Source organism: Melitaea cinxia, chromosome 11, assembly GCF_905220565.1.
Source record: "Melitaea cinxia chromosome 11, ilMelCinx1.1, whole genome shotgun sequence".
In the NCBI taxonomy this organism is placed as follows: Eukaryota; Metazoa; Arthropoda; class Insecta; order Lepidoptera; family Nymphalidae; genus Melitaea; species Melitaea cinxia.
Genome location: NC_059404.1, coordinates 5,669,582 through 5,688,646, shown reverse-complemented (window position 1 = coordinate 5,688,646; position 19,065 = coordinate 5,669,582). Strand labels below are relative to the sequence as shown.

The 19,065-nt window shown below is 33.2% G+C and overlaps 1 protein-coding gene across 1 annotated transcript; it reads right to left on the bottom strand.

Moving 5' to 3' along the window:
- Positions 1-464: 464 nt before the first annotated feature.
- LOC123657799 (homeobox protein Hox-B4) lies at positions 465-18,124 on the bottom strand. Its single transcript, XM_045593307.1, has 2 exons — positions 17,596-18,124; positions 465-1,123 (listed from the first exon to the last, which is right to left on the bottom strand). The coding sequence occupies exons 1-2, from the start codon at positions 18,122-18,124 to the stop codon at positions 465-467; spliced, it is 1,188 nt and encodes a 395-aa protein (XP_045449263.1).
- Positions 18,125-19,065: the final 941 nt, after the last annotated feature.

Below are 19,065 nucleotides of genomic sequence, written 5' to 3'. Positions count from 1 at the left end.
ATATGCTTAGAAGGCGCTGCTGCCCACCCTCTAGTGCTTTTCGCTCTATTGCTCCTTACGATACCCAATTTCGAACATTGGTCAAAATAATCACTTTTTTCTTTTTCACAACCTACAAGCGTATTTTTGCTGGAAATGCAAATTAAAGAAATATAGTGACTAATTGTATAATTTATAAAGTATAAAACATTTCAAAGGACAATGACCTACAGTAAAAGTACAAACCCAACACTCGGATGTCTATGCCTACCCTAAAATAATCACACTTTTGACATTGTAAAGTTTTCCACTTAACTAAACAAACATCCAATTTATGACTGGTATACACTAGTATTACTTACACAAGTTATCTTAAATTAGTTACATTATAATCACTTTATTACAAGTTATCAACACAAAGGAATGGTAAGTATTAGATGAGAGTTCTTCAATGAAAATATAGCATCTTCTTTATATTCTAAAGATTATAAGGCGGTGAGTCCATAGTCTGATTTTATGACGGGCGCGTTTCCGGTACTGATACCGGTCCCGCAACCGGCGTTGCCAATAGGAGAGCTGTGGGCGGATAGGTTTGCAACCAGCGAGGGGTCCATGCCAGCATGTATACCCATCATATGTAAGTGGTGAGCTGTCATCTGATGTCCAGGATTCATCTGGCTCCCAGGATGTGACATGGGACTAATCGATGGATCGTGCGACATATTCTGCTGCGCACCAACGCAGTGTAATTCATTCATTATATTATCCGTTACGTTTTCTATGCTGTCTGGTCGCCCATTGTTGTTCGATTTCTTCTTATCGTTATTATTTGTATTCTTATTTGATCTACTCTTTGGTGTGGCTCCCTTTGTCGTGGTCGTTGTGACTCCGGCCGGATTAGTTTTTCTTCTCACATTTTTGGTATTCGGTAATTTATTGTCCTTTTTCCATTTCATTCTTCTGTTTTGAAACCAGATTTTTATTTGTCTTTCTGAAAGGACTAGAGTATGGGCTATTTCGATTCTTCTTCTTCTAGTAAGGTACCGATTGTAATGAAATTCTTTTTCCAATTCTAATATTTGGTGCCTGGTGTACGCCGTCCGCTGCCGCTTTGGCTCCATTCCCGGTTGAAAATTTCCGTTTGCTGTGAACAAAATGCAATCAATTATTATAACAATATATAATAAGTTTTATAACTTAATTTCAGAACATCTGAGCATTCAAAAGCTCCTGATATTATGTATGGACTAAACTTAAGTATTAAATTATAAAAATTAAATTATAAATATTAAATATTAAAACGAGATATTCTATTTAAAAATGTTAATAAGTACATTATGGCAATTTCCGAAATATCGGTAGCTAAACTTATTAATGTTGTTTAATATTATCTAATATATAAAAGGTGGATTAATTTATTTCGTGTACATAGGTATATATAGGTAGGTAATTTATCGCGTACTTCGAATGAGGCGGTGTTGCGTGCGGGGACCTTACTGAATAATTTATGTGGTAACAACCTCTGGGGCACTGTTAATTAATGTGCATAATAATTACACGTGTACGAGCATGAGCTTCCTTTTTGCTTTTGATTAATTGCGTTTAGCAAATTAGTTGTTTATATAACGAGAAGTAACAGCAAAACTACATTTGTGCGACTTTATTATATAAAGATAAGGTTGATTTGTTTAATTATTAACTGTTAAGAACTTATCGATCGCTACAATTACAAACTATGCAATTAGTAATTGTATCTATAAGAAGAAATAACTAAAAAAGTGGCAAGAAATTAACATTTATTCATTATTAATGTTATTTCATAAAGATAATGTATATAAGTAAGGTACTGTAACCTTTTAATCAAATGTTACGTTCTGCATAAATATATAGAAATAAATATGCGGGCTTCTGTTTCTACAGTAAACAACTTAATGCTTGTATTTAAGGAAACAGCTGACTGTTATAGCTAAAAAAAAATATCGATAAATATACATAGAAATAGCTAGTCAAAGCATAATTTCGTACTGTTGATAATATGTAACAAAGACTAACTAATAGAGAAAATAATTTACTAGTAAAAGTCATTCAATAGTATAAGAAAAAAGGCTACACAATATACCTGTTTGTGTATTATATTGATTTACTGAATAAAACAACCAGTAAAACCAATTACTAAGACAAAATTAAATGAACGCTATGGAGTTTTGGATGGAAACTCCATTAAGAAAAGAAATTAATCAACTGTTAAGTGCTACTCACGGAGTGCTACTATATGAGCTTTAATTTAATATTATATTTATAAATATTTTTTGGCATTATTTCTAAATAATTACAAAAGACCCATTGGGCAGTCATATGTCTAGCAGTGGATGAAAAAGGGATGATAATGATATTCGAAATTATAAAAGATGACACTAGATGCAATGAGCAGTTTTACTAACGTATTTTGGTAACTTCTCTACTTATATTAACTAATTTTATTAAATAATATATCTGTGTATTTAGAACTTTGTAACAATAAATATAATTTAAAATGAATTTGAAATTTTTAGATTAACTCGTTAAAGCAACTCTTTAACTTCAAAGTATTTATTTGAAGTTAAATATGTAGTAGCTATTCTCTTTTTACATTAGATACATTAAGTTTTTGTAAACAAATGTAGTTTTAATCACAGAGCGATAAAATCAGAATAAGCTGACAAAGCCATTGAAACAAACAATTTAAATATTACTAAATATTACTTTAACTTCAAAATAATCTATAAATTGCACAGACATACGAGTATATGATAGGTAAAATTTGCTGTTTTCTTCAGGTGCCAAGCTTCTTTTTGTGATTTTTCTTATGTTGAAGTTACGACGTACATTAAGCGAGATACCTTAAATATTATATAAAACTTTGCTGTGCGGTTACGGCAATGAAGAATATAGCCACCACCTCTCTTCCCGTAGATGTCGTAAGAGGCGACTAAGGGATAACACAGTTCCATTACCGCCTTGGAACTCAAAAGGCTGACCGATGGCGGGATAACCATCTAACCGCTAAGTTTGAAATACACAGGCTGAAGACGGGCAGCAGCTCTTCGGTGCGACAAAGCCAGCCCTGTGGTCACCAACACGCCTGCCCAGCGTGGTGACTATGGGCAAAACACATGAGTTCACGCCATTTTTGCCACGGAATTGTGGAGGCCTATGTCCAGCAATGGACTGCGATAGGCTGAAGTGATGATGATCTATAAAACTTAAAAGAATAATAAAATCGCCAATATTTAGTAAAAAAACCGAAAACCGGGATGTCTGGCACAAACTTGGGGAGGCCTATGACAGCAGTAGACTTCAATTGGCTGAACTGACTGACAATATTTAGTCATCAATAATATCATTACCCAATTGTATACTCGATTATTGTGTTATAATTTATTGAATTAATTCTCAAGAACTTAAACTTAATAAGCAAAACTTATTTTTAACGATGAGCTTAAGAAAACACTATTATGAATTAAAAATACTTATGAAACTAATATTTTGTTTTTAGATAAATAGGTCAGCAAACTAGCGTAAGCAATTACCGTAGCCGTGCCGTAGATGAATCGGCAGTGCGTTGCTAAACCTAACCCCAATCTTCAAAAGAGCTCTGGTCACCTTACTCACCACAGGAGCACAACACTTGTTTTTTAATTGATTTTATTGAATTGTTTAATTAATTGATAAATTTAATGTTACATATTGAAATTGATTTTAATTTTATTAATATAAATGTACTAATTTGTATTATTATTATTGAATGTTTGTTTTTGGGAATTTTATGAATTTTTTAAGTGCGATTATTTATTTATTATTTTATATTTATTAATTATTTATTTATTATTTTATATTTATTAATTATTTATTGATTATTTTATATTTTTTGATTATTTTGTTTTTATTGAATTGTTTAAATTGTTTGTTAAATTTAATGTTATTTGTGGTGATCAACTTAACTAACGCATTGGGTTACTGTAATGTTAGTTCTAAGGTTTTTTTTTTATGCATAGGTAAATAAATAAATAAATAAACACTACTTAAAAGAAGTGCTATTTATCTGTGATCTGCTGTAAGGTCAAAGTACCTCACCAGTCGAGCTGCTCTAGATTTTGGGCAGGACATTTCCTGCTTTGCCCTACCTCAGTTATATTAGACTAAGCATTATTGTTATAATATATTGTTCTGCTAATAACGGTTCGTAACATCTAAAACTACATTACTACATTTAATGGATATAGACTTTTATTTTCAAAGCGGTTTTATATTGAACAAAATTACTAAAACTTTTACATAAAAGAAATTGGTACAATAGTTACTTAGTGAAGAATCGTGAAAAAATGTTGAAAGCTTTGTGAGAAAATTCCTAATTTCCTTCCGAGGAAATTGCTTTTACAAAGAAATATTAAAAGACTTGTTAAATAAGGCTTTACCAAAGGAATAGAAAAAGGCAATAACTTAATTAACCAGACACAGCTAGTGAATTGAACTAGAATGTGTATACAAAGGTTTCATTAAAAATACGTAACGGCAAGGCAGTTTTTTGGCTCAAATTTATTTAAAAGTTGTTGACGAAGAATAAAAAACAAGAAAATATTAAGCCTTGAACGATTTTGTTATGTATTTTTCTAATATCTATTAATGTAACAATATACCCAATTTCGTATAGAAAGAAACATTTTTGAAACAGATAACTGTATAAAAAATTTCGAGTAATCGATATTAGTAACGATAGTACCTGCGTAATAAAATCAACAATATTATATTTTTATTGTAGGTAAACATTTCTTTTATTTAGCTTTATGCAGATCTTTGTCTGTCTAATAAAATAAAGTTATGAACAAGACAATGACGTCTTTTAAATAGCAATCTTTAGAATAGTAGTGGGTGACTCAGTCTTTCGAGGCATGGAGAAGGCTAGGAATAAAATCATTTATCCTTAATATTACTTATCATATATAGAACAGTATTTTTGGTAATTTATCTTGATTCATATTTTTTACATTATTAGTATATTAATGTATGTCGCAAAATCGGTGCTAAGAAGGTAAAATCATTTACAGCGTAAGATATAAAACCTTAGAAAAATCAAAATTTCTTGTGTGACTTTAAAAATAGATTTTCATTCAAGATTTTTCAAAGAAAATAAAGATTCTAATGTTGATTTCTCTGCTTGTGGTTAAGCCATAGAGTACCAACAAGCAAAATTAAAAGACTTACTCTTAGTCCAAGAGCATTTTCATTTAAATGGCTTAGAAAAAAATAAACATATATACGCGTATTATGCCAAAACACTCTGTATACCTATAACATACACAAGTGAAAATGAAAATAGAAAAGCAAGAATTAACATACCATATTTTTATGCATTTGTAGCTTATTTTATTAAGATGAAGGTTACAATAGTACGTTTACGAACTACTGTTTCTCTTTTCATTGCCAATAATCTATAATATAAAAATGAGTCGCTGAATGTGTTGCTAAGCGCAAAACTCGAAAACGGTTGGACCGATTTCGCTAATTCTTTTTTTTAAATATTCCTTGAAGTACGAGGATGGTTCTTACGGAGAGAAAAATTCTAAAAAAAAAAAATTTTAAATTTCCTGAAAAAGTCTAAAAACAACACGTTTCTATACTCCCATACAAAAGATTTGTGATAATACTTAAAAGTCAATTTGAACTTTAATACCATACGATAAAGTTTGTGTTAGGCGATACGAAGTTCGCCGGGTCAGCTAGTTTATTTAAAAACATCTAATCAATATTCAGTTTCAATCGTTTTTATAGTAAGTAATGGGTAGCATCTAGTTTCTATAAAATACTAGCTGACCTGGCGAACTTCGTAGCACTTTTTTTTTTTTAAACATAATAATTACTCATATGTAAAATATAGCCTATCTTTCAAGTTGGATCTAACTGCACGCGGTGTGCAAATTTGATTAAAATCGGATAAGTAATTTAGGAGTCCATCGCGGACAAATAGCGTCACGCGTAATTTATATATATCAAGATTGTATATATATATATGTATGTATGTATGTATATATATATATGTATGTAGATTACAGAGCGCAATACTTGTGAATGTGCTATGCAGCACTATAAGTATATAAATAGAACTCCGAATCTTCGGAAAATAACTGTAAACGTTATTCAGTTAAGAATTTGTGGAAATAGCTGCAGTGGGTAGAAAGGTATGCGCGGTTTGCGGTCAGCCCTCGGCCCTGAGATTTCTGCGAGAAACTCGTTGACAGGGGTCCAGTGAATAGATTGACTGGATTAGATACATACATATTTACCAATACATAGGAAATTCCTTATATAAGTACTAAGACTAAGGGATATAAAGTAATCAAAAATGATACAAAGCAATTTATATGTGGTGCTGAAATTGAATTTGAGTTCTAGTTTAGAAATTTACTTTTTTACCTTTTATAAATAAGACAATCCAACAACGGTATTTTGTTTAATCGTTCAGTTTTTAACCGACTCCAAAAAAGGATGTCCACAATTCGACTGTATTTTTTCATGTGTAACCTTACAATTTTTTTGCTGTGTGTGTAAGTGGTGTTAATGAAAACGATAAAGTAGTGTACAGAGTCGTTGCTACTCTTCGTGAGAAGTAAAAAATACTAATTAAACATATATAAATTAATTTGTTTCTACCTCTCTATTTCATGTGTTTCTATAGGTACTTAATCGATTTTGTTGAAATTATGAAAAATGTGGCATAGTTTCGAAATAATTAGTAAAAGCTTATTAATAGCAATGATATACGTAATAGAATATACCTAAAAATACTACGCCTTTTATACTAAAAAACGGTACAAATATAGTCGGTAAAATGTTATTATTAAACAAATGGAGATATGGAGAGTCGTATCGGTTGTGTGAAGTTCTCATAGTAGGCTCTCCCTACCGTCTATTATCTGCTCCATCCTAATCCCTTTCATCCCTTTAGTTAGTAGCGTCCCCAAATTTGTGCCACTACTGGTTCTGAAAACGTTCACGAGCGGCAATAATTACTTAGCATCAAGTACTTTGCTTGCTCGATTGCGTGCTGTTTTTAAAAACATACAACTACCTCGACATTTTGTTTCAGGTCTAATAACTGCCTCTCTCGTATTGTCACAACGTATTTTTTGCTACATAGAGAATCTATACGCTTACAGACTATTTAATTAATAAAAATATGTGTAAATTTTTTTTTCGTGTATGTTTTTACTTACGAAACATATCCATGCCTTCTTATTTGTTGCTTTGTAAAATTTGTTAAAAATCTGTAATACCCACTGTACTGTATTACTCTTCTGTACATTCTTATTTATGTTTATATGTAACTAGCGACCCGCCCCGGCTTCGCACGGTTGCAAAAACTATCAATGTTCCTCTATTATATTACGCATGTATTATACATATAAACCTTCCTCTACAATCACTCTATATATTTAAAAAAAAAACCGCATCAAAATCCGTTGCGTAGTTTTAAAGATTTAAGCATACATAGGGACAGAGAAAGCGACTTTGTTTTATCATATGTAGTGATAAATTAGAACAAATGAACAGTGTAAATAATAGTTTGTATAGTATCAAATTATTTTATACTTAATTTATTTATTAAGCAGCAGGATTGCTTCAAAAACAATCTATAAATTGCTTTATTGATTTACTATAAGTATATAAATAACTGATTGTTTTCTTCTGTAGTCGGCTAAAAATGGAATTGATAGGTACACTCACGTAATATTATAGTTCATAATTAAATGTATAGTTCATATTTAAATATGAAACTTTAAAAAAAATAAAAATCAAAGAATCGCACTCGCGATACATCCCAAGACACTTCTTATCGACACCTGTCACCGTGGCAACATTTTTCACTCCATAATAGTGGTACACGATGGTAAGTTGGTCGTAATGAAGGACCACCGTGGGTTTGATAGCGTGCGCGAGATGGGCCTCAGATTAACAGATCTCTTATGAGACCACACGAATGCAGGTAGTCAGTAATTCAATTCAGATTGTCATCGTCCGATGGAGTGATAGTGACTAACGAAGCGAAGATGGAGTGGATGCCCGGTAGCGTAACGGGTTCTGATTTTCGCGTGATGAAACAGTAGTTAATTGAACGGTGTTCGATGCTATTCATGATTAAGCTAATGTAGCTATGTATTTTATTAAAATCCTATCTTATCTGAGTAATTACAATAGTTCTTAATTGCATTATTCTTAAACGTCTTTACGAGATATTTAGAGGGAAAACAACTAAGTTAGACAAATGTGAGCACGCTTTAGAAATAACTTATGCCGTGTTGTAACACAAAGTAATTTGTCAATATTTATCAATATTAATTATTAAATTAATATTTATTAATTTTTAGTAATATTTATTAATTTGTTACTTTAGTTAATATGTTATATATTATAGTTATAAGTATTTGGTAGTTTAACTTTTATGTTGTAAAATATAAAATATATTTAAATTATTTATTTTCTTTCCTTACATAAATTAAATTAAATAAGAACTTACGATACGCAAAAAACACTGTCATTCTTATAAAGACATTAAAAATTCATTAGCTCTAATTACAAGTATTCATATTTTAATTAAACATACAACCTTATATGATTTATGAAACAGATAAGCGTTGAGATCATTAACACTTGAATTTAAAATAATAAATATTATTTCATATATCTGATAACTTGAATATGATTGCAAAGTATCTAATTGAAATAAAACAGAGTAAAATATGAACAAAAAAGGTTTTATTTAAGGCTGATTTTGAACAATATTATGAAGCAAAAGCCTATCACTAAAGATCATTCATCATCATTTCAGCCTATTGCAGCCCACTACTGGACATAAGCCTCAACAAGTTCGCGCCAAAAATGCCGTGAACTTATGTGTGTTGCCCATAGTCACCACGCTGGCCAGCGGGTTGATGACCGCAGGGCCAGCCCTGTCATTCATTTTGGTCCTTCGAGCCGGATCAAAATGTTTGGAATTGGTCGTCTGCGTTGTTGGGTGCTCGCTTGTGGTAGTATTTAAACTCAATATCAACAGTAATACAATTTAATGAGCAAGTATAAATAAGATATATACATAAACGGGTGTTTGTATAATCGTCAACGAGAATGAAGTGAGCGGGTCGCCGCAGCGGGCGCGTCCAATGAATCGGTCGACGTATGCAAATGTGTGTGTGACACACACTTGCAAGGCGTTAAGACCAATTATTTATTATAGTACCACTATTTTAATGTATGATTTAAAGCAAAGGAAAATGATAACATAATCATTACTTTAAGTTTGAAGTTAAGTTTGTTTCAATATTTCTTACAATAAAATCCTTTTTAAAAATTAATATTATAACTTAGAAAATGTGGCGCTATGATTTACAGTTTATTAACGATTTTTTACAGATAAAGTATTTTACCTATATGATAAGTGATCAAAGTAGATCCAAAATAAATATTCCAACCTTAAAACTCTTTCTTCTGTGGTAACTGTAAATACTTTTCCAGGTATATTTGTTATTTATAAATAAATATATAAGTACTCCTAAAGTATATAATACATGAAAGTAAAAGTCATTTTCAATTTCATTGGACGCGAAACTAAAAAAATCCTTTTAAAATGCAGTATAATATGCGTTGTATAATGTTTCCCAAAAAATATAAAAGGACAAAAAAATATTTACAACGTGAATATCGAACATAGATAAACAGGAATTCTAATCAACAATCAAAGCTACTAGACAAAGAAAAACAACAATATTTTAACTCATAACGTCGAATGATAACTATAGTGTATAGTGATATACCTATATAAGTAAAGTGATTATTTATCGTAGCAATCAAGGAACTATTATACTTATAAAATCTATAATAAATTAACATTTTTTATTCCTGTAAATAAGATTTATTATATGATGTAAATAATGATAATAATCTGTAACAAATTTTGCTTAGCTTGAAAAAATATAAATGTATGATGATCAGTAATATACAAATTAAAATATATATGACTTTAAAGCCTTTATTTAAATCTTATTTTAATCATTAAAGGCATAAAACATTTTATTTGAATTTAAATGATATGTTTCGGCGAGGATCTCCGCCTGCAGTTCCCAGGGGGGATCGCCGGCCAGCACGCACGCCGCCGTCCAGGACACCGTCCGGTAACCGCGTATCGCCCTCGTCGCGATGACCCGCTGCGGCCGTCGCAGCTGGATTTTGTTGGCGCAACCGAGGGCGTCCGCCCAGATGGGTGCCCCGTACATGGCCATACTCCGGATGACCCCGGAGTACAGCCGACGGCAATGGGCACTCGGACCACCCACGTTCAGCAGCAGCCTTCCCAGTGAGGCGGCGGCTTTCACGACTCTTGGGGCTAGCTCTGCAAAATGAGCCCCAAAAGCCCACCTCCCGTCCAAGGTGAGACCCAGGTACCTCATCTGGGTCCCCACCCGGACCGAAACCCCATCCACAGTCACCCGCGTACCTGGACGGGGTTCCCCTCGAGGCCCATGGAACAGTAGGGCCTCGGTCTTCGTCAGGGCGACTTCCAGCCCCAGGGCTCGTATACGACCGACCACAAGTGTTGCGCCAGCCGTGGCCAACCGCATTACTTCCGCGAGGTCCCTTCCTTTAGCCACGCCTAGGGTGTCGTCGGCGTAGCACGAGACCCGGACACTTGCGGGCAACGTGCCCCGAAGCAGCCAATCGTAGCCGATGTTCCACAGGAGCGGTCCCAGCACTGACCCCTGTGGAACTCCGCACGAGACACGACGTCGCCGCAGACCGTCGTGCCCTGGCAATAGGACCTCGCGACCCTGGAGGTAGTCGCCCAGCAGCGTCCGCAGATACAGAGGCACCCGGTGATAGCGGAGTGCCTCCAGTATCGTCGCGTGTGGTAGGCTGTTAAAGGCGTTGGCGATGTCAAGCGAGACAGCCAACGCCTTCTCCCCGTCGCGGACCGCCGCCTGCGTCCATCTTTTAAGCCAGAGTAGGGCGTCTAATGTGGACCGCCCCGCTCTGAACCCGTACTGGGCCTCGGATAACCCGGGCTCAGTTCCCTCCAGGTGCCGGCTATATTCTTTACTGCCGTAGCCACACAGCTTATTCAAGATCATGTCTGTATTAAATTATGAGAACATGTTATTAAATTTGACACGATAGAGCAGTTAACGCCATATTTATAATATTTATATGAGATATATCGCACTATCATCGACAAGTAAAAAACTTAAAAAAAAAAAAAAAAAAAAAATAAAAAAGTCACTGTATCTAATATATCACCGAAATTTTATAAACGGAGCCACAAATAAACTGGTCATACTTTAAAAATCATAACCATAATGTTGGAAATCATATATTGGAAAATGTAGTGGTGTGAAGACATCATAGTATTGTATGTATAAATTGTGCGCAAATCAAAGTGTAATGTATGTAATATAAATAATAAAATTAAATGTAACTAGCTGACCCGGCGAACTTCGTATCGCCTAACAGTCGATTCTTTAATTTTATTATTTTTTTTTTTTAGAATTTTTCTCTCCGTAAGAACCATCCTAGTACTATCAAGGAATATTTAAAAAAAGGATTAGCGAAATCGGTCCAACCGTTCTCGAGTTTTGCGCTTAGCAACACATTCAACGACTCATTTTTATATTATAGAATAGTATAGATATAGGATGATGTAATTGTAATGATAAGGCTTTAAATATATGTACTTAATAAGATAGGATTAGTCATAAAATATATTAATAAAAATTTAAAAAAAGAAAGTTAAATGGATAAAACGATTTCTAAGCACAGAAAAAAAAGTACCTAACTACTAACAATAACATAGGTTAAGTGTACATTGTAAGTAGCAAATAAGTGTACATAATATATTGTAGTTAGCAAATAAGTGTAAATATAATAAAAATAATAACTATATTTAAAAAAAAAGCAATACGTAGAATAGTCTTGATCAGTGGACTCACGTCGACTCTTAGAAACTTTAAGACTAGTTATTAAGGTTTCTAGGATTCTAAAGTTGCAGTGAAGTACCGATGCATGTTTAAACAAAAAAAATGGAATAACAAAAGCACGGGCATAATAAGCCTGTGGATATATCACTTAAATAAAAAAAATCATAACCAAAGTATATGCTGAGTCAGAAAATTTGCCAATCTATTATTAATATCACAGTATATCTGTATGTAGTTATAAGAATGTCGTAGTAAATAAAGCGAAGATTGTAATATGTCGCACGACCTCAGGGTTAAGATTAGAAAAACTTGGATACAATATGCATAATTTATACAAGAGAGGCTTTGAAGGAGCTGTCAACAATACCTGTCGGTATGAATGAATAGTAATGTGTGGTATAGTATGACGAATGCATCTAAATGATGCCTTAATAAAACTAAAGGTTAAGCTTATGAAGTCTAGATAAGCATCTGTGTAAATAAAGAGCTTTCATGAAACGACTACACTAAATCGCATAACAAATTGTAATTATCCAATTTCTAGACTCGCAAAACAAAGATTACAACCACAATTGATTAAAAAACGGGTATGGAATGTAAAGGTCTAAAAAAAGAGAATCAGAGAGTTGTAGTACTAAACGCCATTCATTCAGCTCAGCTCCATTTCATTGTTTCAAAAGAAGTCCTTATATTGGTTCTTCACATTTTGAATTTTAACGATACGTCTATATTCACCAGTATTGATTTCTGTTTTGAGACATTACGAGATGTTCAACGAATACACATAACTACTATTTAATAAGCTAGTTTTTTTTATGTAAGTTACTAATCCTGAAAAGATTCGAAATAAGCCTATTATCACGACAAAAAAGGTATTACTACGGTTTAGTTATATTTTGGTGTACAATAAGGAATATATTATTATTATTGGAAATAGATTCAACTGTATCAATCGTTTATCTTTACTGTAGATACAATTTAGCGAGTAGGTATCTTCAGTTTTGTAAAGAAGATTATTTATACATTTGGAAATAACCTTAGTCGATTATTTATAAAAACATCACTTATTTCATTGACTATTTTTTTCATATATTTAAAACTCCAAATATTTTTTTACCTTTAAAGTTCACTATAATTCGACCCACATAGTGGTGGAATTTTCAAAACCCTGTTTATATATTTTTAATTAAAAACCCATAAACTTTTGCATGAAAACTGCATCAAAAATATCAAAACTATACTAACTACTCTTTACTATTGAAACTGTTATCCGTAATTGTCAGGGTTATAATCAAAATATTTTTTTTTTTTTTTGTCTAAACAAAGTCATGACATTATTTTACCATATTTCACATTAAAACTACTAAAATCAAAGAATAAAGTACACAGACTGTGAATTAAAATATCATTGCACATTTATTCATGTGTTTAAAAATATCTATCGATTGCCATAAATGTGCGATAATGCAGTTAATTTGAGACTCGTTACAAACATTAATAGGAACGTAGCGAAGTTTTAAAACTAGCACTAGCTTAAAATTTACAAGATAATCAATTTTTATTTTTCCTACCGTCCCAATCCTAGTCATTGAAAAATTAAAAAAAAAAAACATATCGTTTGTTGTATTCTAAAATGATACTGAAACCAAAAATGTTTAATTTTCATTTTTAACTGTCTGTGTGTCTACACTACACTATCAAAAGTGTCGAAATACTACCCACTCGCCAATTATTCCGCTACCAAATTGCTATGCTTTGTATTATCATGTTCCGGTACAGAAATAACTATGTTAATCTCGTTAAAGTGCTGACATGTCACCACAAGTCTAAAATTTTAACTGAGTGTAGTAAATCAAAAAAATATGTACTTGCTTAAAAATATGTGTCCCATTGGTGTATTAATAGATCAGAGCCGATAATTATTGACAAGAAAAAATTAGAATTTTCGATTGAAAATGTTGATGATTTTTTAATATTAAATCAAAATTAGAGGAAAGTTATTATTTGAAATCAAAACATTTTTTTTTTAATATTTGCATAAATTTTGAGGTTATGTGTGAAGTTTAGATACAAAAGTTGTAAATTGTTCATTACCTATGTCGTATATCAGCCGTATCAGATGGCACCGCATCCAGTAAAGGTAATTGAATTGTGGCCAACGATAAATGGCCTCAAAGACCGAAAGGCTCCAGGATACGTACGACCTAATAACAAAAGAAATACTACAACAGCTACCGAAAAAGGCAGTAGTTTATTTGACCATCCTATACAACGGAATTTTGAGAGTGCAATACTTCTCTGCCCTGTGGAAAGTCTCAAAAATAATAATGATCCACAAAGTTAGTAAACCACCAAATGAAGTCGAATCCTATCGTCCGATCAGTCTCCTACCAATTCTGTCCAAGGTCTTCTAAAAAATTGTATTGCAAAGACGACTACCTCTACTTACCGAAGATAAAATACTACCTGACCATCAATTTGGGTTTCGACAATCCATAAGTCCATAGGGTGACCTATACAATTAGAGAATCCCTAGAAAATAAAGAGTATTGTTCTACGGCATTTCTTGATATACAGCAGGCATTCGACAAAGTATGGCATGAAGGACTTCTTTATAAGATCAAGAAATATCATCCACATAGCTACTGCATGTTGATGCAATCATATATATCGGACAGGATTTTTCAAGTTCAGGAATCAGGAGAAACGTCAGACTTCCGTGATATCAAAGCGGGTGTCCAGCAGGGATCAGTGTTGTACACAATCTTCACCAGTCACCACAGCTACCTTCGCTGATGATACTGCACTATTAGCTAGCAGCAAAAATCCGGCTATTGCATCTCACACGCTTCAGAAAGGGCTAGACGAAATAAATAAGTGGTTGAATAAATGGAAAATTAAAGCAAGTGCATCCAAATCAACTAACATAACGTTCATTCTGAAAAAAGGACATTGTCCTCCAGTACACCTCGGAGATAACATACGTCCCCACTCGGACAGAGTTAAATACCTTGGCCTCCATTTGGACCGCAGACTAACCTAGAAAAATCATTTTAAATCCAAAAGAGATGAATTGAACATAAAATATAAAACAATGCTCTGGCTGCTAGGACGAAACAGCAAATTGTCACAAAATGCTCCTGAAACCAATGTGGACGTATGGGATACAGCTCTGGGGAAGTGCCAGTAACTCAAATATTGCTATGATACAAAGATCACAAAATATCATCTTGCACACCATTTTCAATGTTCCTTGGTTCATCACAAACGGTGAAATCCATGCCACATTGCAAATGAACACAGTGAAGGAGGAAATTAGAACTGCCTCAAAAATATACCAACAACGGCTTGCCCTAGACCCTAATCAATTGGCAACCCAGCTGCAAAGCCAAAAACATCTTAGGCGCCTAAAGCGGCATGATGTACTACAGCTGCACGAGAGGGTTTAACACCCTCATAACCCGAGAAGTGCTCTCGATGGAGGGCTCACTCATCACGCCAAATATCGCACCAGCTATCCGCTTATAGTCCAAGGACTGATTGCAGATGAAAACATAACAAAAAAAAATTACCCATGCCATTAAATTATTTTTATTGCCATGCCATTTAATTTTTTTTTCGGTAGGACTCGTTATGCCAGAAACCGTGATAAACCGTTTTTAACCTCACTTCCCACTTTACTAAATTTCCCCCCTCCCCACTTCTTGAGTTCTAGTCACATGTAAATTATTTATCCTTTAATTTTTGTTATCTTTTCTTCCTTTTCTATTATATAGGATTTAATCATGTTCTAATTTTCTTTTACTTTTTAGCATTTTCAAGGATTCAGGACTGATCTATAATTTATTTATTTCTAGTTTTTATACACCACAACTACATTTTAAACATTAAATATATTTTAAGACAGCTACAAACTGTAGAACAACGGGCGAACTTATGGCTATTTAGCCATTTCTTTCAGACAACCCGAGATATGAATTAAGTATAATGAAATATTTAATGTTAAGATTTGATGACAAAAACAGGTAATGATAAATCTTTGGAAACTAAAAACGTAAAGGTCAACAATAACTTTTTCGAATATATATACAATATCGTACAATGATTGATAGACATAACTATAATAATAAGTAGTTTAAGAAACGATAACAATCTATTCAATATTTCATCTTTTAAATTTGGAATACCTACTTAAAAAAACTCGAAATCAATAATCTCCACGGCAAATTCCGAACCGCAACCTCTATTAAAAAGTTATAAAAATAAACGATTCTCATTACCATGCACGGGTTCCTTTGTAACGCAACAAAGGTCCTGGCGTCTTACAGGACCTTCTTAATGATACCACATTAGTAAACTGTCAAAACAAATCAAAAGACAAATCTAAAAAAAAAATCTTAAGCATCCGCTAACAGTACTAGGTTATTGATAGCTGGTAATTTGTTAATTCTTTCGAGTGTGATACCACAAATATTTTGATACTTAAAAGACTATTTTGCACTCGTGTCTGGTGGAATAACAATGGACGAATCAAGCGCTAAAGGTAATATTAATGTGCAGCGATTAATCTTTTCAATATGTCGGAGAGAATTTCTGTTTACAAATACGAAAACAGAATACTTATTATTATTATCTTATTTAGAAACAATATTTCTTGTTCCATTCAAAAGTTTTATAATTTTATTGCACCTAATTGTTTCTAGTTTCTCTCCGTTTTTATGGTAGGGTATTGTGCTCATTATACTTTCACTTTAGTTGTAGGTACAATAAGAGTTATAGTTTTCACAAAGGTTCTTTTTAAAGTAGATCTTTCTTTTAATTTCTTGGAAAGTTTTTGATTTTTTTAATCATAATAAGTACCCACATGTATTTGACGTATCGAACTAAAATACTAATCGTCATCCCCTAAAACTCTATTGAAATCAATTTAGTTATGTTTCTTTATGATACACAACAGAAACAGAAAATTTTTGATTTTAAAAATTATATTATTACCAGCATAAAATAATTCGTCTGCACGTGCATGAATCACATACAATAAATTTATAATTACATAGAATTCTTTCGTATCTCAGTTTAAATTATTTGCTGTCTTTCATGGTTTTATATATATCCATGAAAACAGATACAGGTTAGGTAAAAATATATAATAAATAATAAACCAAACCAATATAACCATATTAATTTAAAATCTTATATAAAATCTAAATTTTTTAAGTTTAATTTACCAAAGCTTGAACAATGTACGTCATTATTTACTTACATACCTACTTATTATTAAGATTTTTTTATTTCATTTAAGTATATTATTATTGTTACCGGTGAGTCTTATTTATAGTCAGCTTAAATATTAAATATAGCGAAAAATCTAGACACGTGTTCTTAACACACACACACACACACTCACACACACACACACATCTGCCTATCGTAGTCCAATGCTGGATATAGACCTCCACAAGTTTGTGCCAAAAATGGCGTGAACTCATGTGTTTTACCCATCATCATCATGTTCTTAAGCCTTTTAATAATTAATAATGAAATCATTATCACTTCATAGGTACAATTACTTAGAAATTAAAGTGGGTATTATAATAAACAAGATTGGCATACTTACAGGCCCCAGCAACATGTATCTTCTTCATCCAAGGATAAATGACTCTGTCTGTGTTATCTGAACATATCGAAGAATCATCATCTTCAACAGGAGGGCTATCTAACAACAGTCTCTCATCGTCCATTTCCGACACTGGAGAGCCTTCACGACCTAGTGCCTGAAGCTTCCGCCCAGCGGGAGCTGCTTCTTCTATATGTCTTTCTAGCCTTAAACCAAGCTCTGCTAGAGCTGGAGTAGCGTCATTATTGGAGGGAATATATCCATGATCAGCGTCTGACGGATGAGATGGCTCGGGAGGCCTCGGCGGTGGTGCCACAGGTGGGTGCTGGGGTATTGGATGGTAGTACCCTCCATAGCCATATCCGGTGCCGATTTGTACCGGGTATTGATGTTGGTAGCTATATTGTAAATGCTGGTGCTGGTAGTACTCTCCTGGTGGAATGTAGTCCGCCTGGCTGTACTCTTCGGAGGGTGGGAATTTTGGATCGGGCTGTGGTTGATATCCACCGTTCATGAGGAAGGAGCTCATTGTGGGCGTGGTCGATTCGGCGCATCACATCCCAATACGCCTGTTAATATGGCCGCCATTCAACAATCGCGGAACGGGAGCATTTTTTTTTCCTCTTATATTCCTGTAAATAATGTATGCGTCATCCACCCATTTACACAATTTTAACGTAAGTAAATGGAGCAGAGGTTTGAGAATGGATAAAAATCACACTTGCATTAATTTTCTACGAAACTTGAGTTATATTGAGAAAAAATTAAATTTCAGCTAAAATTTTAAAAATAATACATGGCCATTCAACTTTATTTATTTGTTTAAGTAATCAAACTAATTTAATCCTTGCATTAAGGGACTATACAAAAAATTTCGTTTCACTTTACTCTACCTACCTACTCAATAAATAGTTGTGTTAAAAAAGATAGTTTTAAGTATAAAAAACGGTTTTGGATGATTTTACGTTGTTAATAACACAAATGTAAATAAGTTAGCTCTCCATTACTTATGCTAAAATTGTGTAATTGTGAATTGCCTATACAGTTACAAATCTGAACAGTCCACAAAGTAAATCACTCACTCACAAAGTTCTAAAACAAACATCAAAATCACTAATTGATAAAATATCAGAACTATTTTATTGCTAAGTCATTTGATTTATCACTTTTTGATAATAAACAATAGCAGAGGCGCGCGCTCCCGCGACATTTTGAGACAATATACACTGCCCAACACGCCAGCGAACTCTGTCACTTTAAGGACTCCTATACATGTTCATCAATTTTTACATACCACCTTCCATTTTTAAGGCGGAGCTGTTCTTCGATTCTCTCACACAAAACGAAACAACCTAATATGGGCCTAATTCTGTTGAAATAGAGCTCATTTTAGAAGAACATTCACTTATTAAGCATCAAACAACAACGATAAGTCGCTACTTTGCACGCGCGGGGAACTCTACCAGTGCG

Coding starts and splice junctions, on each gene's coding strand:
- LOC123657799 (XM_045593307.1), bottom strand. CDS start 18,124: ATGAGCTCCTTCCTCATGAACGGTGGATATCAACCACAGCCCGATCCA. Junction 1,124..17,595: donor GATACATGTTGCTGGGGCCT/GTAAGTATGCCA, acceptor TTTTGTTCACAG/CAAACGGAAATTTTCAACCG.